General features: G+C 42.9%; 1 protein-coding gene across 2 annotated transcripts in view; it reads right to left on the minus strand.

Moving 5' to 3' along the window:
* The window catches only part of Sik3 (SIK family kinase 3), an 80,028-nt gene that overhangs the window by 17,406 nt on the left and 35,889 nt on the right, over positions 1–26,733 (minus strand). For both annotated transcript variants that reach the window (XM_013009840.1, XM_013009841.1), the window contains 10 exons: positions 26,377–26,500; positions 12,823–12,941; positions 12,201–12,311; positions 11,828–11,971; positions 11,433–11,510; positions 11,225–11,334; positions 9,779–9,932; positions 9,388–9,543; positions 5,296–5,366; positions 2,928–3,071 (listed from right to left, as the gene is read on the minus strand). In XM_013009840.1, the coding sequence (XP_012865294.1) occupies positions 2,928–3,071; positions 5,296–5,366; positions 9,388–9,543; positions 9,779–9,932; positions 11,225–11,334; positions 11,433–11,510; positions 11,828–11,971; positions 12,201–12,311; positions 12,823–12,941; positions 26,377–26,500 (1,211 nt within the window). The remainder of the gene's footprint in view (positions 1–2,927; positions 3,072–5,295; positions 5,367–9,387; positions 9,544–9,778; positions 9,933–11,224; positions 11,335–11,432; positions 11,511–11,827; positions 11,972–12,200; positions 12,312–12,822; positions 12,942–26,376; positions 26,501–26,733) is intronic.

Consider the following 26,733-nt stretch of genomic DNA (forward strand, 5'->3'; position numbering starts at 1 on the left):
ATGGCAGCATTCCAGAAGCTGATGGAAAGGGTCACGGCTGCATGTCAGGGCAGAGATGACATTAGACTGAGCTATGGGTGAATGATGGAACACTTTGCCAGCTCTCACTATGGACTGAAGCAGAATCACAGCAGGTTAACAAGCAAGCTCAACTACAGAGTGGACAGGGAAGGACTGAGGAGAGATGGTTGTGCAGAGATGTCAAGAGAATTCTGTCAGCAGGTGAAAGCCCTTTACCCTGTCATTCATTTCTGTTTCCGACGTTACCTTTAGCGGATATGGTGGTGCATTAATGACATGCATGTCAACACCTACTTGCTTCTTTACTTAAAAGACGCATGGATTTCAGGGAGAGGCAATCCAGAAACAGTGTTCACGAAAGTTGATTTCAGGAACATGTTCTCAAAACTTTATCTTTCTGTCTTTCCTTCAGATTGTTTTCGTTAAAGCAAGGGCATATAATTTTCTCTGCACTTTTCAAATCCTAGCCTTTCAATATTTTCAGATAGTGGACAGGTTTCAGATGTATCAGTAAAGCTATGATCTTTGAGCAGTCAAGACGATCTTTCTGCACAAGCCACCGTTCTCTTCCATCAGAGCAATCACATCCCAGGTCTAGGTAGTTCATGACTCTTTCCGAAGCTGAGGTTATGAAGCCACAGTCCCAGTCATTAATTTCTCAGGAAGAGTTCTAAAAGAGCTGGCTGCTCTGGAAGCACTGCTGGAGTCAATTGTGCTTGATTTTAATTTTATTAACAGTCATGCTCAAACTCAAGACAGCCTTCTATGAGGCCAATGTTCCCACTACACTCTTCAAACAGAGACTTGGTTCCCCAACAAAGTAGAATTCATCTTCTGCTAAATATTTTTAGTTATAATTTAACTTAAAAAATTCAGGAGCTGGGAGGTTGGCTCAGTGGTAGAGCGCTTGCCTTGCATGCCTGAGGCCCTGGGTTCAATTCCTCAGCACCACATAAGCAGAAAAAGCCAGAAGTGGCGCTGTGGCTCAAGTGGTAGAGCACTGGCCTTGAGCTGAAGAGCAGTGCCTACACCCAGAGTTCAGGCCCCAAGACCGGCAAAAAAAAAAAAAATCATGCACTTTGCAGGAGTGAAAAGGTTGGTCAGATCCCTCTTTGGTCTTCCTGGTGGCCTTCAGTTATTACAGCCCAGAATGACAGGAGTATCTGTTGCTGTTGTTTTTAAAAATAATTTCCTCTAGAAAATGAAAGGAATTCCGTAACATCCAGGCCACTCATTTTCAGTGTGTTTATGGCCTTGGAAAGTTTCCCTTCTCCCCTGAAAACTAACTTCACTCTCTTGTGTTTCATTGTGTACAGTGACCCCCACCAAGACATGCTGAGCTTATACAAATGTCCCACCCATTACACGATCTGCCACTCATAAGACATACATTTGCTTCTAGTTTGAACTGCCTGAGCCACAGAAACCCTTGAAATACCATAAAGTGCTCACATGGAAACAGCGGACGGACCTCTAACAGGCAAGGCCTTGATAGTGACTACAGGCAGGATGGATATCACACAGTTGTGGGCCAAGTGGCCTTCCGTTAGCAACAGATAGAGAGTCTGTGACGAGGATTGATTGGAACTGTGTTAATCATCCTGTCTTCCTGAAAGAGTAACTCCGAGGAACAACCAAGCCCTAACTCAGAAGACAGGGCTAAACAGCAGACTCTGAAGAGGGCAGAAACATCAAGTGGCAGACTAGAGGAAGGAAAAGTGAAGAGGAGGAGAGAAGTAATTTAGCATCTTCTAGATAAGAGTACAGAGCCCAAAGCTGTAAGTAGTTACAGGAAATGCACAGGAGAGGGATGGAAGAGGAGTCAACTCTCCCAAAATCATCAAAGTACTTGTTGACATGCACTAACAACATAGGTCCTGACAGATTTTCATTTGAAAAAGACTTTTTTTCATGTCACCAGTTTCCTATGAGAATCTTCACTCTTGCTACTCCTAACAGACCTTTTGCTAAGTGATTCAGTCATGTAAAAAAGCTTATCTTACTTAGTTCAGAGTTCCAACGTGGCACTAATTATGTCTGGGTCTGCTCAGAGTTCACCTGTCCCTGCTGATTACGTGATGCCTAGTGGGTAAGCAGCACAATAAAAAAACACTGTATCAAGCTTGGCAATGTGAGTTGGTCACAAGCTCTCATAACCATACAAAATCTCTTTTTTGTAGAAAAGCTCAAACAGTTGGTGGTGACTTTGAAAGTGTGGCCCATGAGCTATAGAAGAGCTCTAGAATAGACATGGCCTAAGGTCTTCACAGAAGAAAATTATCTGCTTACTATAGCCAAGTGTCCTTTCCCTCCTGCTTCTAGGCTAACTTGAATTCAATGATGCTTTTCTGATCAGGAAGGTTAAATTTAAGAAAATTCATTATAAATATGGCAGGAACCTAAAAAGAGATTTTGCCATCAGAATAGTGAAAGGATGCCTTCTTAAGCTAACCACTCAAGAGGATGCTCATTCCCCAGAGATGTGTCTGCTTCAAATGTGTTGTTCGGGGAATACAAAAGGAAGTGCCCATTCTTTTGAAGGTGATGAATTATTAAAGGTCAAGTCTATCAATATTGCTACTCCAGTTCCTTCTGAAAGTTTCACTTCCTTGAAGGTTTCAAGTTCAATTCATCTATGATTCAATTCATCTATGATTCAACATCTTAGAAGCACAGGAATCAGCTGTGGACAATAAACAGGTCTGCAAGGTAATGGGAAAGAAGAATCTCACATTGCTCCAGGGTCCAGAAAACTTTTGCCCTGTGGACTGCTGAATGCCAGGAGCTAAGAAGAGTGAGCTCAGGATGACAGCTGGCTCTAATTAAAGCTAGTCACTGGGAGACTAGTCAGAAGGGCGCCTATCTGATGAGCCTCAAAGTGCTCACACTGCCATGTGGCTACTCACCGATGCTGATCAGGTACCAGGTGAGGAGGCCAGACCCGGGAACGGAAAGGTTGCTGTCCTAGCTGCCGCTGCAGGTCCGGTGGGATCTCAGCTGTAGGGTTGGTCATGGCCAGTGTATGTCTTTTGGACCTATTTGCCAAGTATCTGCAACAAGCAGGAGCACATTTCACAGTAAAAAAGACAGACAGAGATATTCCTCCACAAGAAGCAACAGAAGTTAATCCAAAGTGCTCAGTGAAACGGTGCCAGAGCTCCGAAAGGGCTCCATGGCAAACAGATCCCTAACAGGATGGAAGCAAAACATGTCTAACTGGCCAACAAAAGCCGGCATAACACGAAGTGGCTGGATTTTGAACTTCAAAATAGCCACTGAAGAGAAGAGAAATGCAGATCCAGCTCACAAAGATAGGAGGATTCATTTTCCTTACTTCACGTCATTCCACAGAAGAATTTATTTTCTCTTTGTCAATCTTCCCTCCTAAATTCCCAAGCTCCAAGTCAGAGAAAATAAGCCCTAAGACCTTTTTCCCAGAGATGAGTCAAGGGAGATATTCAGAAGGATTTTTCATATAGCCCTAGGTCCCACAGGCCCCTGGTTTTGAGGCTACATTCACTATACACAATAGAAAACAGACTCTCATTTGGGTATAAGTGAGTTTCCAAACTACCTGATACTCTATGATTACAACTCAGTCACAAGAGAAGAAAAACTGATGCTGGCCCCAGGGACCAAGGCTCTGTAGAGGAGGAAGAAGTCAAATCACATGTAATGTTTAGATTGGGGGGTGGGGGAGAGGGGAAATGCAAGACAAACAGAAGAGTCCTTCCTAGCTGATGACTTAATTGACTCTGAGGGTCTCCAGAGCCACACTTGGTCAGCACCATGACCAGACAGGTGTCCCCTTTATCTGGATGATGGCTTCCCCACCACAGATCATTTTCTAGGGCATGAGTAAGACAAGCACTATTCCTTGCCATTCCAGCAAAAGGGAGGGCATTCTATCCTTTTAATGTCAGCTGAAAGAAGACAGAAGGAGAACCTAGAAAAACCAACGTCCAAGACAGAGATACTGCTGTCTCTTCAGATGGTAAGGTGGTAAATTTACTAATTTCTTATTTCTTCATGACTCTTGTAGGGCTCATTTGTAACCTTATATACCCTGTCATCAGCAAACTACAGAAACAACAGTAACAAGGCAAAGAAAACTCAGCACCATTTCTCCTCTTAGTAAACTGTGGAAGGAGCTGAACACATCTTTGCTCACTGTGGGCTCACCATGGTTCTTCCCACACTGGGCCAGTTTCTCATTGAATAGCAGCTCCTGAGACCAGGAAGACAGTCTTGGCCAGCAATCAATAGAATCTTTAAAAATGGTCTTGTTTCATTTCTAACTACCTTGCCCACTTTAGCTAAAATCAGGTAACAGGCTGCAGAGTATTCAGTGGTTTGCAAACTTGCCAAAGAGTAAGCTATCAATCATTTAATGTCTACTTGATAAAGACACCCAAAGTTTCCCCAAGAGCCCATGAAAACCACTTTATTTCAATTTCCTCAAAGGAAAACATATAATCTTGAAGAACACCTGTATTTCTGGGGCGAGGGGGGGGAGGAGAGATACATGCTGGATTTTGGTGAAGTCCCTCACCCCAGAAACTATGAAAGAGGACTCCCACAAGGGGGCATGCATGGAGCTGAAGATCAGGGCTACGGAACTGAGGTCAAATGAACAGTACAGCATGCCTGATGGTCATTGCCGTTCTCTGTGAATTAGGCATCTCTCAACAAGGTTCTGCAAACAACGAGTATTTACATCTGCGCCTGGCTCACATCCCATATTCTTTTTTCTGTTTTGTTTTTGTTTTCCTCCAATATCTCTTTGTTGGTACAAGGGAGTGGAAGAAACACACGGCAAACAGTACAAGAGGTATTCTTTCATCCTCCTGGAAAGAAGAGTCCATGCCAGAGGTCCATGGCCAGACTAGCTAGGATCACTGTCATCTTAAATCTCCAATTCCTTTTCAGTAAACAGTTCTTGGCAGGTAGGAGCAGGCTTTGCGCCTTGTGAACACTATCGGAGTTGCAATATGAACGCAGGGGGCAAGGAAGGAAGGAGGGAGGAGAGAAAAAGTTCTTATGGTTATTGCTGTCACTTAGGGGGCTTCCAGTGGCGCTTACAGAAATGAACTTTTCTGGGTAGTCTTCTGTTACTTCCATGTGGGGAGGAACATGCCATCTGGCTTGAGCAAAGAGACCACACAAATGTTGAAGCTGCACTGTACCACCGCCTTGGGCAGAGGTGACCTTTCGCTGGTTGCAGGGGGAGCCTGCCCAAGGACGTTCTGCAAGCACTGCCAGATGCCACATTACCTCTGCACAGCTTCCTGATCGGGCTCCCCATCCGAGCTCTCCTCGTCCACAGGGGTAACTGCTGGCACTGCCTGCAGAGACACAGGGAGGAAAAGTCCAAGGTGGCGGCTCATTCTATAATGCCTCTCTCTCCAGCAACCAGGATGGAGCCAGATTGTCTGTTAACTCTCCTATTTACAAAACATCCCTAGGACCCCCAGGCTACACGGAACTTTCATATGCCCGTTTGTTCCATTTTTACTTTGCTCTATTTTTCTTCATTCATCCAATTATTCATCCAACCAATACCTGGATACATACTATGTTATAAGATAAAATGAGAATTTATAGATAAAAGTTCTTGCCCTCGCTTAGTATTGTAGTGGAGGACCATTACGAAAGCATGCCCAGACCCTTTAGAAGGGGGTGCCTGGGAATTACGGAAGGCTCCTGGATGAGGTGACTCCTGACACATGAAGGGTGCATAGGGGCCAGCCAGCAAACAGCAAAGGCTCAGAGGCTGAGAGAAAGAGGAGGTCTGAGGGTATAATGTCTACCTAGACTGTCTAGAAACTGGCCTGTGATTTCATATCCACTGTTATTTCACAAGTTTACATGTCAGGACTTCAGGAAAGTGTAATGATTTTTTTTTTTTGCCAGTCATGGGGCCTGAACTCTGGGTCTGGGCGCTGTTCCTCAGCTCTTCATCTCAAGACTAGCGCTCTACCATTTGAGCCACAGCGCCACTTCTGGCTTTTTCTGCTTATGTGGTGCTGAGGAATCGAACCCAGGGCCTCATGCATGCAAGGCAAGCACTCTACCACTGAGCCACCTTCCCAGCCCGAAAGTGTAATGATTTCTGAAAGCACACGTTCATATATAACAATGACAGTACAATTCGGATAGTTGCAATTCAAGGCTTTAAAATGGTATCACCCATAAAACCAAATGAGATGAGAACCCTCCCTGTGACCATGCCTCCTTCATAGCTCAGTCCCGGCCTGGCAGTCACAGGAGCACCTCCTTCAGGTTCTACAGCAAAAACAATGCTTCAATGCTCACAAAAAAGTATTTTTTAGAACAATGAATGATGATTACAAAACCAAACAAAAAAATCTTTTTGGAATAACTACGGTGTTTGAATGCTTCTAGGGTTCTCAGTCTTTACTATAGTTCTGTAAGGGGAAGGTGAATAGTCAGGCAGAAAGTAACTGCAGTTAAGGCAGGGGAAGAATGTGGTGACCCTTTACAAATGGCCTTGAGTATCACACAGAGCAGCTTATTTTGAGAAGGGCAGTGGTAAATCACTAGAAGGTTCTTATCATTAAGTAGATAAGCTCTTATAAGATCTGTTTTTAAAACTCTCTTTGGTTACATGGTAAAAATTGATCGTGGTGGAAATAGGAACAAGTCTAGAAGTCGCTAGTTGGGAGGCTACTGTATTAAGCTAGGTGATGAATGACAGTGACCTGAGTTAAGGAAAGGGCAGTGAGGATAAAGAGAACTGAGATACTTAGTCTTCAGGTGTCAGATAACTGATTTGATAGAGAACGTGAGGGAGAGGGAAGAGCTAAAGATAAAGTACAAGTTCTTAACGTTATAGACAGTGTTATTCACTATCATGAGGGGGAGGGAGAAGGGGAGAGAGCTGGTTTCACAGAGATGTAAGTTTTTTGGGGTGCCATATGGAATGACAACTGTGGGCACTTGTGAAAGACATGCAACTAAATTTATCCATAGGTGATCATTCATACAGTTGTGCGGAAGTTGGAAGAGCACCAGATGGTCACTAAAATTATGGCAATGGAAAAGCTTATCCAGAGAGTATATCAAGTGAGATGGGAACAGGGCTCAAGAGAAAACTTTGGGTTTTTGTCAACTTCCAGGAATAAGCAGAAAGGAACACAGAAAAGGAAATGGAAAAGGACAGGCAGGAGGAAAAACAGAGAGTGGTATTACAGAAGCCAATAAAAGAAAATATTTCAAGGGGGGAAAATGGGTCAACAATGAACTAATAGAGTTGGGACATCCAAAAAGATAAAGATTAAAAATGCCCACTAGATTTATCAACAAGAACTTGTTAGTGACCTTGGCAGAAACAGTGTCAGTGGACAGAGTCAGTCACCCCATCTGTCATGAGTCTGTTCCTGATCCTTCCTAACCAGTATTGATCTTGCCTGTCCCTGACTGCCTTTGACACCTACTGTCCATGCTACCCACACTGGCTCTTACATACAAATACAGGCTGTTAATACTGTTCAGCTAGTCTACATAGAATGATCTCATCTTCCATATGATAACCTCAGTGTATCAACAACTACAGACACAAACAATTCTTTTGTGTCTTGGACCACAGTGTTACTCAAAGCATGCCCCGTGGACTCATGCCAGTCCACACAGCGTTTTGTTACCTATCTATGACAGGACAGGAACAAAACTCAAAAGCAAGCTTGGAGACACTTTGAAGAATAATTTTGTCTGCTGAATCATGAATTATTTTTGTGTTTTTTACATATTTGATATGTTTTTAACATGTCATTTTTCCAATGCTTCACTTCTACTATCTGTTATAAAGCTAGCTATTCATGATAGACTAACATGGGGAAAAGACTCTCAACTAGAGTTGGCTGAGAAAGCACTCCTAAAACATGTTGAAAAGGCTCTGGACATAGTTAACACACAATTTTAAAATACTATGAATGAACAAATTATTTAATGGAAGAGTGATCTAGGACAAAAAAAAACCCAACAACACAGAAAGAACAAAGCAGGACGGCCAAAAAAAAAAAAACCTTTCAATGTTGCCATCAGAAAAAAATTGATATGTTACCTGGCCCACATGTACTCACACTACTGGGAAGACTGAGATCTGAGGATCATGGTTCATAGTTAGTCTGGGGAGGAAAATCCATTAGATTCTTATCACAGAACAAGCCAAAAGTAGAGCAGTGGCTCAAGTGGTAGAGTACTAGCCTTGAGCAAAAAGAAACTCAGAGAGTGCTCAGGCCCAGAGTTCAAGCCATTGGACCAGTGAAAAAGAAAAGAAAAGAAAAAAAAAGGAAAAACGTGATCAAGAGACACCGACTGACTAGATTAGAGCCAAATAATCAAGTAATGTACGTTTTACCAAAAAATATGAGGAGGTTGCCAGAGGCATGGCTCAAGTAGTAGAACACCAACCTACCAAGTTTCTCAGCCCTGAGATCACATCTCATTAGTGAAACAGTTGGTGAGATGGTCATTTTGGAAATCAGTCTGGAAAAAGATTAATGACAGAAGGCACCGTTTGATTCAATGGCCTTCCATCGGGGAAAGTGCTCTGTGGGCAAGAAGCTGGGCCACTCCACCTGGAATGCAGCTGGACTTAACTGAAGGTCTGGTAGCCGGGTCCAAGAGGAAGAGGTTCTCCAGGAGGTCTACATGGAAATGATCTAAGAAGTCAGTCAAAAATACACACCAAGTTGAGCACCAGTGGCTCCTGCCTATGAATCCTATCTACTCAGGGGGTGGAGATCCAAGGACTGAGGTTTAAGACCAGTCTGGGCAGAAAAATCCATGAGACTCTGATACCAAAAAACTAACCCAAAAAGGCTGGAAGTGGAGTTGTGGCTCAAGTGGTAGAGCACTAGCCTTGGGCAAGAAAGCTCCATGACAATGCACAGGCCCTTACTTCAAGCACCAGAACAGACACAAATAAACAAACACCAAAACACACTGTCTAAAGAAAATGGGAGCCAGGTGCCAAGGGTTCATGCCTGTAATCCTAGCTACTCAGGAGGCCAAGATCTGAGGATTGGGATTTGAAGCCAGCCCAGGTAGCAAAGGCTATCAGACTTCAATAAGCTTTACTTAGAAAAAGCCAGAAGTGACGTCATTGCTCAAGTGGTAGAGCACTAACTAGTCTTAAGCAAAAAAGCAGCTCAGGGACAAAGTCCAGGCCCAGAGTTCAAGTCCCAGGACCAGCCAAAAAAAAAAGAAAAGAAATGAAAACAGGAATACACTGAGCTTGGAAAAAGAGAAAATGGAGACATTTATGTTGGTTACCAGTCCCAGGCCTTCATCTTCCTTATCAAGAGCTTCTGAATAAATCAGCTAGGCGCTGTTGCTACTCACTGGTGTCATGGTGACAAGCGGGGAGGGTCCCCGTGGGCGCTTCAGCAGCTGCTGAGCATGCAGTTGGATGTTGGCTCCTCCATCTGATGCCCTTCGGCCAAGGGGGCCCATTCCATTCAGCAGCTGAAGGGTGGGTGGCTGTAGCAGAGACTGCTCCTGCCGGGAGACCAGGAAGGACACACAGATGAGATGCGCAGAGAACGGCCATGCTTTCATCTACTGAAGTTAAAGATGCTTTGTGATGCTCTCCCATCACTCAATCTCCTTCACAAACAGGAAATCACCTTTCTCTAAGAAAGAAGGGAACCCTGAAAGGAAAGTCCCCCCGAAGCCTCTCATAAGGAGACCAGGTTTGTTTCTCCTCTGGCAAACCCTTTCCCATATCAAGTACCTTATACTCAAGCTGCCCTGTTGGCTGCAGATTCTGCATGGGCAGCAGGTTGTGCATGAAGTTCATGTGAGGCGCCACCTGTGGGAATGGGGCTTGCGGGCTGACTCCAGGAAAGCCGGGAAGGAGCTTCTGCAGGTCCTCCATTACCTCCGTCCTAACAGAAAACAGGAAGATCAAGGAGCTGTGGTTGATACTCTCACTCAAAGTGTTTACTCTCCCAAAATGATGGCATTGCTAACCTATGTTCATTACAGTCATTTTTTTAAAACGTTCTTCCTAAATTTACATTTTTCTCTAAGATCCCAAAGTAAAGCAGAAGTCTCACTTGTGGAAAGTGAGTCTATGTCACTTTTACTGCTGAGAACTGGAAATCACTATTTTTCATTGACCATTGCATAAAACCAATAGCTCTGAGCCAAAAGGCAACACTGGCATGAGCCCAGGTCAGGTTTTCAAAGACTGGAGATGAACAACATGTTTCTGAAGAGCACAGGCCATCGTTAAGATAATGGCTGCCTGAAGTAGCAATTGATTCTCCAGGGAAGAAATACAATTACTCCTGTGAGCGCTGACAACACAGATAAGCACTGGATGGATGTACAGGGCTGTCTTGCTACAACAGTAAGTTTTACAGCAGACTTTAAAATAGGAGATCTTTCTACTAACAGCAACTCAGGACTCACTTCACCCCTCTGCAGTTGATACATTCTAAGGAGCCACAATGGTCTCCTATTGCCTGTTTGATCATAGGCTGAAAACAAGAAACATAAAGCAAAGGAATCAGCAGGTATAGGAGTCTTTTTTGGAAATTCACTCAGAGAAAAGAAGTGTTTATAAGAAAACCAGTTTTGCTCCTAGTTGAGCTTTCAGTATTCTTGCTCAACCTTTTCTTCCCTCCTCAGTAAAGGAAACATTCAATAAGTGAGGTAAGCCATTTTTGATGCTGAGAGTCTACAAACTAAAGAACAGACATGGAGCAAGCTGGTCTTCAGTCCACAGAGCATCCACTGGGGAACAGCATGACAAATAGCTGTCAGGAACCATACTGGGAAACTGGTGTGGTTTTGGATTCTTGTCACATGTATAAATTACATCATATCACTTGTCCTCTCTCTGGATGAATCTTGTAGTCGAATGTGTGGCAGGTATTTCTATTTGTGAATGTTAAAGGGCTTTCTGTTGGTGTCTCAGAAGACCTCCATCTCTGTGGACAAATGTGCTATCAGACTCCTCACCAAACCACTGGCATGATGGCTGCTAAGTATAGTCAAGCCATTTCTGACCCAGCAGAGTTGGTGATATTTCAATCAGGTGCCTTGGCCACTTACTTAGATTGCATTTGGAAGATACTATGAAGTAGGAAAAAAATGTGCCATGGTAGGTACCAAAGCCAAAGTAGGCATTCTTTGCCTTAGTGCTGGGCAGGGCTATTGCCCATGCACTCACCGTGGGTCAGCCACCCCCACCGTGTGCCTCCTCATTGACAAGTAGCGAACCAAGGCTTCGGGGGAAGGCTCTTCACCCTCATCGCTGTCCAAGTTCACTGTCCCATCCGGCTGAGGTGGAGGGAAACACAATCGACGGTTAGAAGGAGGACAGAAGGAAAGGAGGTGGGTGTGGCTTCAGTGGCCAATTGCCAGTGGGTGCTACTTGCCTCCACAATTTGATTCTCAGGGTTGATCAGCTGCACCTGGGGGACACTAATGCTCATGGCAGTGCCTGTCTGCTCCGCCTGCAAAGCAATATATATAGACACACATATACTTTAAATAATGACAGCAATAATGACTGCTAAAGTCTGTGGTTCTTCTGTTCTTAGAAGACACATTAAGGAAGCATTCTCTGAACAAGACAGTATCTCATTAAAACATCACGTTGCTACATTTGTTGTGGCCATCCATCCTCTCCATCAAAGAAAGGTTCAGGTCTTGACTGGCCTCTGACAAAGGCAGAGATGACACTCTTTTAATTTAGGGTTGGGGAGCAATGGATGACCCTTACTCTCTGGTGTTACTTGTGATGATCTAGCTCACTGGAGATAGTGCCCACCTGGATATTGACTGGTGCTTGAAATGCCATGGCTCGGGGCATGCTAGGAAGTGCTCCAGGACGCAGAGTTTTATGTCTCTTATGTCGATCACACAGCAGGCTGTAGATTGCACTATAGTGATCATAGGCATCTGATCTCAATGACTACCAAGAGAGAAGGGGAGAAGTGAAAATCACTGATGAAGTGATATGTCAGTGACCAAAAACCCTTCCAATAATACCAGCAAAAGACCAAAACAACTTCTTTCCTTCCTTCCCAGACCCAGCAGAGGTAGAAGAAAAAACAAGATGAAAAGAAAAAGACCCAAGTTCTCAAGAAAGATTAAAATATCCAAGCAGGATAAACACCACATCTCCACTCCATCCCACATACCTGTAGTGTCCGCTCTTTGTCCAGCCCCATGTCCTCCATAGCCAAGAGGACATCCTCATTCAGGGGTTCTGTCTGTCTTTCTTCCTTCAGTTGCTGGCATTCAGCTATTAACTGTAACATGAACAGAGGCAAGCTGTCAAACTCCTATTGATCATGTCAATATGGCAAATCATATGGAACTATCAAGCTGTTCTATGGCCCCCTAGAGTAGGACTTTTAGGGCCTCAACATCTAAGTAAGACAGACAGGGCTCTTCTATTTTCTGAGCTCCTTGGGGTAACTGGAATGGCTATAATGATTTAAATAAAGGTATGTTACAGAAACCACTGAACTGAACACACTAAGAGAAAGAAGACATAGTGAGCCGTAGAAGGGTGGGTGATCTTGTCTCCAAAAACCAACTACAATTTGGAGGCAAATGATCAAGAGCCTATATTACCATTCCAACAGTTGAGTTGATTTTTACAGTTCTTCCTGCTCTTGACTTGCTTGCTGCTGTTACATTACTCAGTACTTGGTTGCCAATGCCCATGTGTTCAGGTCATGGGCAGATCACAATCCCATGCAGGAGAGACTGCTGTATCTAAAAGGAGCTTCCTGAGGCCAGGGGTTCCCAGCTCACCCTGTCAAAGTTGGGATCGGCATCCCCTAGCTTCATCCACTTGTGCTTGCAGATCTGCTCCATGGAGAGGCGTTTATTTGGGTCTAACACCAGCATGTGGCGGACCAAGTGCTCGCACTCTGCAACAGACAAAGAGCCTGTCTTCAATCCCTGGTGAGTGGAGGCACCAGTGCAGCCCAGGAACCAGAAGCATGGCCAACAGGAAGATTCTCAAGCCACCTGTTCCAGTTTTGTCTTACTCTCCCCAACCCTTCACTATTCCTTTGCTTACTCTGGAAGGAGCTGGGAAGAGCAGAGAAATCAAATGTGCAGTCTGGTTAGTGCCATCACTAAGAGTCTGGCCAGAAAAATCTGGGGACAAATATGGATTTCATTTATTTACATTGTCGATAGCCCCATTTAAAGTAATAAATGACGAATATAATGTCCTCTGAAGATATTATCTTATGCAGTTCTCAAAGTATTACAGTCTCCCTTCCTACACGTATTATTATGTGCATATTAATGGTTTTGGCTTAGGTGTGTAATACATTCGTCATAACAATGGTACCAAGTGTGTAGGAAGAGAGGAAAAGGCATGGGTCACCCCTACCACCTTATTTAGCAACTCTTATTTAGATTTTTCTCAATGTTAACACTACAGGTACAGAAAGCTTGGCTGTGAGCTACAGAGACTCAGATCAATAGGTATTTCTTACTGGGGCAGAAAAAAGAAGATTCAAAATTAATAAAACTATATACAGGTTTCAAAGCCACTCTCTATTTCTAAATTTTCTCATCTGTAACCTAAGGTGCTGAGGATCAAGGGAGCAGTACTTGGGACAAAGTTGGTAGGCAATGACGAAACAGTTGTAGTAACACTTTCTGGTTATTATTATTATCTCAATGAATCCCACAGCAATCCTGAGAGGAATGGACTATCATCATTCCCAATTGGCTGGCTATGGTGTTGCATATCTAAGATCTCAGCTAACTGGGAGACCCTACAGATAGAAGAATCATGATCCAGGGCAGGCCTAAGCAAAAAAAATATAAATAAATAAAACAAGACCCTGCCAGAAAACCAACTAAGGCAAAAAAGAACTGGGGGCATGGCTAAAGTGGTAGAGCATCTGCCTTGCAGGCAAGAAGCCATGAGTTCAAACCCAAGTTCTACCTACCACACACACACACACACACACACACGTACAAATTAGGCATCTGTAGATTTCAAACCAACAGACTCTCCTTCCACCTGGTGGTCTTAACCATGATACTCTATGATCTCAGTATTGTAGGAGCTGATGGGGGTAGAAATCCCTGCACTATTAATTCAACATCTTCCTTTTAACCATCATCCCTTGCTTAGATGGATGCTCACTGGCTTTCTGCCTTCATTTTTGTTCTATTGCAATCTGTTCCCTACAGAGAACCAGAGAATTTTCAGAAGCATAAATCTGGGCCTACTGGCTGCCTGAATAGAACCCTGCCATCTCCTCTCATAATCCTCAGAATAAAATCCCACATCCGTGGGCTGATAAAGTCCCCGACTAGCCTTTACACATGCTCAGCACTCTCCTGCCTACTGGCCTTCACACATGCCTTTCCTTTAGCTAGAATGGTCACTCCTCAGAGCTGGCTCTTCATCATCGTGCATGTAAGAATGTAAGTGCCACTTTTCCAGAAAGCTCTTCCTGACATCTATGTCAAAGCTGGCCTCCAGTCACTCTCCATTATGTCACATAAACGTTCTTCATGCAAGCAACTTCTTTGTGAAATAATCACACTTACATGTTTCCTTGTTCATTGACTGACTGTCCCATCACAGTGCCATATAGTATCAAATCTCCAATACCAAAAATGTTATCATAGCTAATAGGAGCTGAATAAATATCTACTGAATAGATGAATATTTATCAAATGCTTAATCAAACAAGATCATGTTTGTGAATATGCTTTGTAATTCACTTCATCTTTATAGCCACCCTAAATTAGCTACTATTATCACCCTCATTCGTAAGTGAAGTGTTTTAAAAGGCTAGTGGGGGCGGGAAATGTGACTTAGTGGTAGAGTGCTTGCCTAGTATGCAGGAAGCCCTGGGTTCGATTCTTCAGTACCACATAAACAGAAAAATCTGGAAGTGGTGCTGTGGCTCAAGTGGTAGAATGCTAGCCTTGAGCAAAAAAAGCTCAGGGACAGCGCCCAGGCCCTGAGTTCAAGCCCCAGGACTGGCAAGCAAAAAAAAATAAACAAATAAAAAGCTTGTGGACTTAGCACCAAAAGAAATGGCAAAGCTGGGACTTCAAGCTATATTCTGTGGGGGAAGGGACAGTACTTAGGTTCAAACTCAGCACCTTACCCTTTTGCTAGGCAGGTACACTACCACTTGAACCATGCCTCCAGCCCTCTTTATTTTTCAGATAGGGTCTTATGTTTTGAGCAGGGCTAGCCTCAGCTTTCCACAGGGATTACAGGTATGCCACCATACCTGGCTTACCTTTTTGCCTAAACTAGCCTAGAAAACTACCATCCTCTTGGATCTCTGCCTCCCAACTAGCTGGTGTTACAGGTGTGAGCCACTATACCTGGCCTAAGCCAGCCTCTTGACTACCTTTACTGCACAGCTTCTAGTGAATGTAAATTCTGTTTGAAATAGGCCAAACTCTGCAACTTCTATAGCATTTGATATATGCCATTCTACATTACTTCTTAAAAGGAATATTAAAATATTGAAAGTAATTAAAATAAACTATTTTTAATGTATTCTAACTTTAAAATAAAATACAAAAAATTCTCTAAATCAAAACAATTTTATATTGGTATCAATTTGTCTTGCTTTATAATCCAAACTATAAATGTAATATAGATCCTTGAAAGGCTACATTTTCTAAATTCTCTGAAACAAAATACCTTCTGTTATGGAAGTTTTGTTAGGATTATATTTCCACAGTACCAAGCTATATCCTGCAACTGACTGACATGAATGTTTATAATCTGAAATTACTTAAGGAAAAAAATAATGTTCCTAATTGGAAAATAGCTAGACTTCGTGTAGGGAGACCAGGGCCTGCTTAGAAAGTCGTGAAGTTGTTATTAAGGCCTCTAGATGGCACTCTTCTGTTTCCCTTTGGTCTCTCCATACAACATAAAACTCAAATGATCAAGGCCAAATCAGGTTTGGTCATGAGCCTGCTTTAACACAAGACATTTTTTTTTCTCCCAGACAATTTCCGTAATCTAAAACAAGCAAACTTCTATAATGTCCTAATGTTTTAAAATGTATTTAGTCAATTCCAGAATCTTGAAACTTGTTTTGGGTCAGATTTAGCTATTATTTAGCCTTAGATACCATGAAAAATCACTAGAAAATTTTTGCATCAGAAATTACTCACAAACCTTGCATATAATATTTAGTTGCTTGGGGGGGAGGAGGAGCGGGGAGGATGGGAAGGGATGGGAAGGGGAAACAAAGGAGGAGACTACAATGCTTGATAAGAAATGTACTCACTATCTTACCCATGTAATTGTAACCCCTCTGTACAGTATTTTCACAATAAAAAAAGAAAAATAATATTTAGTTGCTAAGAGTCCATGATATCTAGATACCTAAGATACCTGGAGGTCCAAGATTAGGAACTCTTGGTTACAATGTCAATACCTCAAGGATGGGACTGGGAAGGTGGCTCAGTGGTAGAGTGCTTGCCTTGCATGCATGAGGCCCTGGGTTTGATTCCTCAGCACCACATAAGCAGAAAAAGCCAGAAGTGGCGCTGTGCCTCAAGTGGTAGAGCACTAGCCTTGAGCTGAAGAGCAGAGGGATAGTGCCCAGGCCCAGAGTTCAGGCCCATGACTGACCAAAAAAAAAAAAAAAAGCCTCAAGGATAAGAGCTTTTATCTTGGCTGTCCTACATAATACCCAACAGAAACCTAACATATCTCATCTGTTGTGCAGACAATAAAGGATGACAAAAGGCAGAGTGCTAGAGTAGCAGTATCGATTCATACTTCATCAGTGTCATGCAGCTCATAAAATTAAGCTCAAATTTGGACAGAATGTTCTTAGTATATGGGAAGAGGGTGAAGATGAAGGAAAGAAATGCTACCAAACATAAAATCACAGCCATAGGATGGACAGTCCATTTGAAGGAGTAGAGACAGAGCCTCAGATCAAAGGGTATAAAACATCAACTTTTCCAGATGTCAAAACGTGCTGGATTTTAATGTCTAAAATGGTCCTATCTCTGTCCCCTCCCAGGGGGCAGAGTCTCTCCTGCTGATGAACCTGAAGTGCTCTGGGCCAGGCAGGAGTACGCGGCTCTCCTGTGTGAGCCAGAGCAGCAGCCACCCCTCCGAGGCCACTTTCATCTGCTCACACACTGCTGCCAAGTGGTCTCCTCAGTGAAATCACTGTTGACCATGAAACCCCATCTGCCCAGAGCATGCCTGCCCCGTCCCCCGACTGCGCTCTCCCCCACGTGGAGGAGAGCCAGCTTCTGTATGGGCAGGGAACTAAGATGGGAATGAAGACAGCCAGTGTGATTTCACTGACCACAACTTTCTGAAAAAGACTAGTATTTGACTGAGCAGGGAGGATTTAAGGATGGGAGGGTGGACCAAAGACCTACTTAAAATTCATTAAAAACAGTTTCATAGAAGCTCTGCCTCCAGTTCCTAGGGAAGAAGAAATGAAGTAACCTAAGAAAGAATTCTCATTTTCTGACTGAAGAGTTGAAAACCTGACACCTGAAGATAGGATCAAAGCCATGAGACTTATTTATCTGGAGAAGAGAAGGATGGGGCGGGGGAGGATATGCTGAATGCTCTTCAAGAATCTAATAGGTTTTTTTCCCCAAACAGTTGATTTGTATTATGCTACCCAAAGGCCTGGATGTGAGATCATTAGGAAGTTATGAGTTCAATGTAGCACTGATTTCTAAGAATCTGGGGAAGTGTAAGGAAGCGTCCAGCAGACAGGACTGCACCTGGGGCACAACTCATTTCACTCAGTACTCGGGCAAGATTTTCCTTGAAACAACTAGTTGAACTACTTGCTCCCCTCCTCTCCTAAGTCCAAAAAACCATATGTAATCACATTAAGGCAATCTGTTGTCTATGAAGTGGTAATCTCACTGTAACTAGAAATGCGATCAGAGGCTAGTATTTGAGATGACATCAGAGGACTCCTACGCATAAGGAAGACTGGACAGCTCTCAAGGATGTCAAACATATTTTACCCAGTGTGCATCCTTACTGCCTACCAAAGTACCTGCCACAGGACAGGCCCTCAAAAGATGGCAGTTGAAACAAGCACTGGGCTAGTGATTACCAAAACCCTCTTGAGCAATTTTAATACCTAAGAAGCGGGGAGTGGTAGTGGTAGTGCACACCTGTAATCTGATCACTGTAATCCTATTACTCAGAAGGCTGAGGGACTGGTGAGCTCCAAAAACAAACAAACACCAGAAATAACACGTGGGAAATCCTAAGAATCTGAAAGATTAGGCATTCTCCATGCTTCAAGCTGGAATGGAATAGAAAGCCTGTCACCATTTCACTGAAGATTTTGATGTGCCATGATACACAAAAAAAATAATTGATCAATTCACTCAAAATATCATTTAATAAGAATTACTCCTCTGTACATCACCTTTATAGTAACAATAAAAATTAATTACTAACATTTATTGAGCACTTACGGATAAGTAAACTCTTAAGCCACTTACTTTATATTCTAGCCCTTATCGTTTAATAGTTAGTACCTCCACAGTTTATAAAGACATTAAAAATCAGAAGAAACTTAACCAGATAATAAAAGGGAGAGTCAGTTATTTGTGGTTAGTCTTTTGTTTTGTTTTGTTTTTATTTTTGAGACAGGCCAGGCCCAGGTTGGCCTCGAAAGCACAATTCTCCTGGCCTCAGCTTCTAGAGTGCTGTAATTACATCATGCACCATCACTCCTAGTTTCTGGTCCCAGTCCAGTTCTTAACTTAAATTGTATATAAAGTAATAATTACTACTACTGTTTTAGGCAATGCCAGCATATCTTTATAAAAACAATTTAGGGTGCCAGTGGCTCACATCTGTATCCCAGCTACTCAGGAGGCTGAGATCTGAGGATCAATCATAGTTCAAAGCAAGTCTAGGCAGGGAAGTCCCAGAAACTCTTCTCTCCAAATTAACCACCAAAAAAACAGAAGTGGAACTATGGTTCAGGTGGTAGAGCCTTGAGTTCAAGCCCCAGTACAGGCACATAACAGACACACACACACACCTACATCACAACACAACACAATTTAATTCTCTCCTCTGAAAGATGGAGTACCATGTAATCTTCATATATTTCATCATGACAGAGTCACCACAAACTAGATTACTTCCAAATGTTGCTGGGTAAAATCATGGTCAGAAAGCTATGAACTATCTGGGAAACAGCTTTAAAGGGGAATGGCAAGTTGGATGAAATGAGAAAGCCTTTCACTGGGAAGAATAAAGCACACTACAGAAGAGCGGGCTTAACCTGTGCAAGTGGTTACTGCAAGGTGATGAAGTCAATGACGGAGGAGGAGGCAGGAGGCGGGGAACCACAGTACTCCCCAGGCATGCAATCACAGACAGGGAACAGGGACAAGCAGAAACCAGGGAACCGGATCATCGGAATCCTCAGGCAGATCCTGTGAAGGATAGCCAGCTGTTCCTTAATCCCTTCATGTGATGCCAAAGTACACGACATGGCAAAGCAATCATCTTCAGCTCTGTGGTGGAGAAATGGTCTGAAGAAACTGAGTCATAGATTCTTCCTGGCCACATAAGGCTAACTTTGAGCTGGTGGAAACAGGACATCTGTGTGCCAGAAGACACTGGGAAGAATGCAAAGAAGAAACAATTGCCTGGGAAATTTGCCCTTTCTATACGTGTCTGGCCTCGGGTCTCCTAGGCCCTTCCCATCCAGTCAACATTGGGGTGCTCAGAGGTAACCTCAAAGCACCAAGCCCAGCAGTACTTGTGTCTGATCATCTGAGCATGTTTCTAGGTAATGTTTAATCCTTGATTAATAATCTGCTTTTACAATTAAAAAAAAAGTCCATTCACTGTGTCCGGCTCAGGCACTGGTATGGGACAATCCTGGCATAGAACCACATTGTTTGGGGCCTGAGTCTCTATGCTCTGGAATTATTCTAAATGTTTGAGATCAAAGCTCCCCTTTCATGCTGTCTACCAAAATGAAAACAACAGCAATAAAAAACTACACATAAAATATGCAGTTTTTCTTCCTCAAAATAAAGTGTCATAATAGACTAGTGGCCATCTTGAAATGTCACAGCATGACACTGAAGAATAATTTAAAAGTAAAACACAAAGTGGATGTGTGGCTCAAGCAGTAGAACACCAGCCTTGAAAAAAAAAAAAAAACAACCTAAGAAAGAGCACAGGCCAAGTTCAAGTCCCAGTAATAGCACATATACAAATACAAAAACAGTAAATAAAACCATATTGGGGGGGGGGCGGGTGCAAGATCTTTTCCTTTGGGAAGAAGCTGACCTTAGTTAGGAACCCTCATTCTACTTATGGACTAAGCCCTAGAAATGACATTTGATCAGCATGCCAAGGAAGCTCTATCACTGCCCATTACTAGCTAGGGTGGCAGGTATTTTTACATAGTTGCTGTGTGACATTTGTATGTATAACAACTCACTAATGTGCTAGCCTGTAGATGCATTCAGATTACCTAAATGTTATGTCTCACAAAATAAATGGATTTTGTTGTTGCAATGAGATTTTGTTATGTTGGATATTGCCAGGCTAGTGTAAAACTACATATTTTCTAAAAATGTGCCAAGAATTTTTACTTTATAGTCTTTCTTTCCCACACAGGGCCTTATTTTGCAGCCCAGGCCAGCAATGAACTCTTGATTCTCCTGCTCCAGCCTCCACCTGTGGTTGTCTCCCCACCCCCATCCCATTCACGGAATACTGGGAGTACAGGGCAGGGACTACTGTAATTTATAATTAATTAATTTAATTTTATTGCCAATCCTGGGACTTGTACTTTGGGCCTGAGCACTATCCCTGAGCTTCTTTGGTTCAAGGCTAGTGCTCTACTACTTGAACCACAGTGTCACTTTTGGCTTTTTTGAGTAGTTTATTGGATATAAGAATCTCATAGACTTTCCTGCCTGGGCTGGCTTCTAGCCACAATCCTCAAATCTTAGCCTCCTGAGTAGCTAGGATTACAGGCACAAGCAACCAGTCCCTAGCTCCCGCTATTATGTATTATATGTTACATATGAAAATATCTAAGCAAATTCTATTTAGGGGCAATACTGGGGTTTGAATTCAGGGTCTTTTGCTCTACTACTCAAGCCACACCCTAGTCCTAACATTTCTAAATCCAAAGTTAAAGGAGTGGTTATTTAAAGTATTAGTTAATACCACAGTTTTACACAACCAGACAAAATATACAACTTAGAATTAACTGTAACAGAACTTGATCTAAATCAGCACCGACTACTAAAATTTCACTCAAAAATTAATCACTAGGCTTAGTTCCTCTAACACAATTGGTACTGAGAAATATTTGTTTTCTGTTCTTTTGGGAGGGAAAAACAGGAGTTCAATACAAACTAGAATGCTTCAGTAAAATTTCAAAAAGGATCAAAGTATAGAATTCTCTGTATTCTTGCCCTCCCTCCCCTGCAACCCAGACTGGGGCTTGAACTCGGAACTTCATGCTCACTTAGCATGCTTGTTTATGGCTGGCACTCTACCATTTCAGCCACACCTCCAGCTTGGCTCTTTGGGAGATGGAGTCTCTAGGACTATTTTGTTGGCTTTGAGCCTTGATCCTCCAAGTTTCAACCTTCTGAGTAGCTAGGATTACAGGGTGAGCCACCAGTTCCTGGCTTGGTTTTAGTTTTTAGGGCAAGGACCTTCTTTCTTTTCTTTTTAAATTAATTCAATATGCTATTAATCACCAACCATATACCAGTGAGAAGTTAGACGTTAGGCAAGCAAGTACTCTAGAGCTGGATTTCCTTATTTTTCCAGGTAGTTGTGATGCTGCCAGAATTGAGCCAGCAATGAAGTGACATTAAATATGGAGATGCCCATATTTAATTCTAGCCCCCACTTTGAAAAGCCCCAGCTTCCTATACTGTGCCACTAAGAGTTGTCCATTTTAGAGCTCACTTTCATACAGGTTTGCTGCTCATACCAACATACCATTATTCAGATGCTTTTCTGAGTACTTCTATCAATTATTATTATAGAATAAAATTCTACCTCAGTTTTACTCCAAGCTAATACCCACTACATGTGAACTCTTTCTTTGATAAAATTATGCAGATGTAGATGGACAAACAGATCCACTCCAGGAATCCTTTTTACTTGGAATAAATTGCCAGCTATGTATTTATTGAGAACTAAAATGTAATCAGTCCAAGGTAGATGGTCTCTGGAGCCTGACTGCCAGGGTTCAAGTGTCAGTTCTGCTACGTACTAGAGGTGTGACCTTGGGGATGTTCCTAAATCTTACTGGACTACTGGTTCCCATCACACCTTACCTCACATAACAGCTTCACTCACTGGGTTGTTTTGAGTATAAGTATTAATGCCAGGGCTGGGAAGGTGGCTCAGTGGTAGAGCACCTTGCATGCATGAGACCCTGGGTTCGATTCCTCAGCACCACATAAGCAAAAAGAAAAAAGCCGGAAGTGGTGCTGTGGCTCAAGTGGTAGAGCACTAGCCTTGAGCTGAAGAGCTGAGGGACAGCACCCAGGCCCAGAGTTCAGGACCCAGGACCGGACCCCCCCCCCAAAAAAAAAGAACTCTGAGCCCGTGAGTGCAGAGAGACTGGTGGGTGAGCAACTTCTCTCTCCTGCCCTGTTCTCTCTAAACAAAGTGCTTTTAGCCATGCAAGGAGCTGTGTGGTTCTTGATGAGTAAGCCCAACAGGGAAGAGCTATTCGTCTGTAAGTGGAAGCTTTTTGGCAGTAGCTGCAGGGTATATTCTCCATCAGAAGCATTATGTAAGCCTGGGTCTTGCATTCCCAGTGATAAAATGCTTATGCAGTATTACAACTAATTAAGTCACAATGAAGTCTAATCAATAAAGGCTCAGAAATATTGTCCACAAGAGATCTCTATGCACTCACCATCACTGAAGTTTTTTTTTAACTGTAAATTAATTTTCATTCAGTTAAATAAACCATCTTGCTATGTTTCCTAGCAGGTGGTAAACTAGAGGAATAGGGCAAACTAAGCCTTAACACGTAGGTATCCCTTGGTTGAAAAAAAAATAGTTAGTGAATAAATCTGATACTCATAAACATTTAAGTTGCTACCTTCTAGTAGGAAGAGAGGGGGGTCAGTAACAGCACTGTTGACATGTATGGCCATCTAGGTCTTCTACTCTGTAATAGCCCAGAAAAACAAAGTTTTATCCTCTGACCCTTCCACAATTTAGGCTGGAGGTTATCTAAAGGATGTGCTCTGAGATCTTATAAGAAGTTGAACTCCTAAAACACGGGTCTGAACCCAATCTGTTTTGCCTGGAACAACAAAAAAAAAAAAGCCAACTCTATAGTAGATTGACATTGTTTTAAAACTTCAAGTCACCTGGGCTGGGAAGGTAGCTCAGTGGTAGGCTGCTTGCCTTGCATGCATGAGGCCTTGAGTTGGATTCTCAGGACCACGTAAGCAGAAAAAAGCAGGAAGTAGTGCTGTGGCTCAAGTCATAGCACACTAGCCTTGAGCTTGAGAGCTGAGGGGCAGTGCCCAGGCCCAGAGTTCAGGCCCCACGACCACCACCACCAACACAAACAAAACAAAACAACAACAAACTTCAAGTCACCTATAATCTACAAAATAACCCAAATAATAAAAACATATAAAAACCAAATGGTCTATTGAATAAACAATTCAGACCACCTTGAGTTACCTAGGCAGGAACAGGTGGCTCACATCTATAATCCTAGCTTCTCAAGTGGCTGAGCTACAAGGATTGTGGCTTGAAGTCAGCCTAGGCAAGAAAGTTCATGAGACTCTTATCTCCAATTGACCATCAAAAAGTCAGAGTGAAGGTATGAGGGTAAGGTTCAAGAAGTGGAGAGCCAACCTTGAGAGAAAAAGCTAAAAGACAGATATGGAGTTTAGTACTGGCACCAAAAAAAAAAAAAAAATTCAGGGTGATTTTTTTCTTAACTTGCCATGTAGGCTAAAGATGGCCTCAAACTCTCAATCTTCCTGCTTCAGTATCCCAAGTGCTATGATTACAGGCATGTACCACCACACCCGACTTTTACAGCAACTTTTTAAAGATCACTGTAGTTACTATGTTACTACTATGCCAAAGGTACAAAGACTTAAGGAAGGAGACCAGTGAGCAAGAGACTTAGAATAACTCAGATGAATGATGTTGGTGGCTAGATTCCCAGAATGATATAGAGTTGGTGCTGGTTAAAAGTCAAATTCAAGGAAAGCTACATATTCTTAAGTAGACATTGGTCATAGTATTCTATAAACATAGACTCCTTTGAGCACTGTAACAACTCTTTATGAGATGTTAACATTGCCACCCTCCTTTTACAGGTACTGAGGCTAGGAAATACTAAGTGGCAGAACTAGAAGCTGAACCTAGACAGTGGAGCTCCAACAACATTCAGCATTTAATTGGATGTAAAGAGAGAAAATAAAGGTCAATGAAAGGTTTTGGTGTGAGCAACATGGAGGAAGTGTTGTTAACTGGGATGGGGATAACTGAGGAAGACTGCTTCAACGGGAGAAATATCTCAGACCTGTCAAGTATGCCTAGGCAGCAGGTGTCCACCTGAACTGAGACCTCAGGTAAGATGCTGTTGAATTGAGGAGACTTCCAGGCCTGGGATATGTATTTGAAATCATCAGTGTAACACTGAGTACAACAAGATGAGATCACTCTTGGGGCAGTCAGGGACTATGCACTGGAACATACTAGTGTTCAGAGATGAGGGAATTGAAGAGGGATCGTCTACAGAATGACTAGTGTGGAAATCCAGAGTCTGCTTGTCTGAAAGCAAAGTGAATACAAATGTCCCAAGAGAGGAGCAAGGAGTTGTGGAGCTTCTCAGTCATGGAAGAGGACCCAGAACTGGGTGCTGGATTTACAAGTATGGCTTTGGTGGATCACAGGAGCAAGAGCCTAAACCATGTGCTATGAGAGGAAGTGAGTGGAAGGCAATGATAAGAAAGGACTAGAGCACTTTTCAATTATTATATGTTTTAATTTTTCATAACAAATCTTGAGAATCCCACACCCCCAAATCAGACCATGTCATTCCTCTGTCAAACCCTCCAATTCTTCACATTTCACTCACAGTAAAACAAGTCTTTCCATCAACTGACTAGCCCTCCGTGGGGCTTCCCCTTACCTCTGTGACCTTCCTAACCTTGTGCTGCCACCCTTCCCTCCTGAGCACACACATCCATCAGGTGCTCAAGTGTTGGAGCACATTCCCTCCCTGGGGTTGCTGCAGGGGGGGAGGGGCACTCTCACACAGTCTCACTGTCTTTCAGTCTTTGCTCAAATGTCTCCTTCTCTGACCACACCCTTCCAGACCATCTCCCACCACCAACCAGCCTGAGCAACTTCCCTATTGCATTCAGCAGTATCTCATATACAACTAAGTCATCAATTCTGAAGAGACACCAAGTTAAATCTAGTCCACATTTCTACTTATTTTAAAGTGCAGTTCCCATGTACTTATATTTTGCAGCCAATTCAGTCAACATATATTCTTTAAAATGAAAACAGATGATTAAGCAAAACCCAGTTCTATCCTAAAAATGTCCACATATATATGTACATATATAGCTATATACATATATACAGTGAAAAATGTTGTGCAATCAGGCATGATGGTGCACACTTGCCATCCCTGTACTTTGGAGGCTGAGACAGGAAGATTGTGAGCTGGAGGCCAGTTTAGACCACATATCAAGACCCTATCTCAAACCCCCTAATTAGTCAAAAACAAAAACCCCAGTAGATGCCAAGTATCTGCTAAATGTAGACTTTGGGTATCTGTTTTTGGTGTTAAATTTTTGTAAGGACTACTTACCCTACTGCCCACTTCTTTAAAAAAATAATATTATTTGAGTCTAGTTATCTAGGACACAACCAAAGAAATGAATGGCATGAAGACTAAAGCCTGCTTTCCCCTTAGCATTTTGTTATAATGAACAGGAGTAGGGGACAGGAATTTTTATTGCATCACTACTGTGGAATGGGTCTACTGACCCTTTACATACATTATTTAACTTAGTCCACATAGCAGTTTATACTTTGAGGAAGCTAAAGCTCTAACAGACTTAGTAATAGGCAGGATCCAAATTCAAACACAGGCAAAGCTGTGTGATGATGCCAACGCTAGTCCTCCTCTTACCAAACCTTGCCTCCTGCGGGTGTCAGAACAGCAAACCAGCAGTAAGAAAGGTTGTTTAAGTGGGCCATTTCTCCGCCATTACGAAACCCCTGGGATAACAAAGCATGTCTCAGTTTCCACGAACCCAGTAGTAGCTGTGTGCTGACAAGTTCCTTACCTGTGGACATAAAAAATGGGATGCGGAACTTTCCACTGAGCACCCGGGCCCGCAGGTTCTGCAGCGTGCTCCCGTCAAAGGGCAGGGCACCGCACACAAGCACATAGAGGACAACGCCAAGACTCTGCACCCCAAACAGAGAGGACCAACAATTAATCGCACCAGAGAAGACATGAGAGGCTGTTACAGTGTGTGAAGATGGAGAGTCACACAACAAAGGATGGAAGTCTTCTTTTTCTTTTTCTTTTTTCTTTTTTTTTTTTTTGCCGGTCGTGGGGCCTGAACTCTGGGTCTGGGCGCTGTCCCTCAGCTCTTCAGCTCAAGGCTAGCGCTCTACCACTGGAGCCACAGCGCCAC

Source organism: Dipodomys ordii, unplaced genomic scaffold, assembly GCF_000151885.1.
Source record: "Dipodomys ordii isolate 6190 unplaced genomic scaffold, Dord_2.0 Scaffold10, whole genome shotgun sequence".
Taxonomy (NCBI): Eukaryota; Metazoa; Chordata; class Mammalia; order Rodentia; family Heteromyidae; genus Dipodomys; species Dipodomys ordii.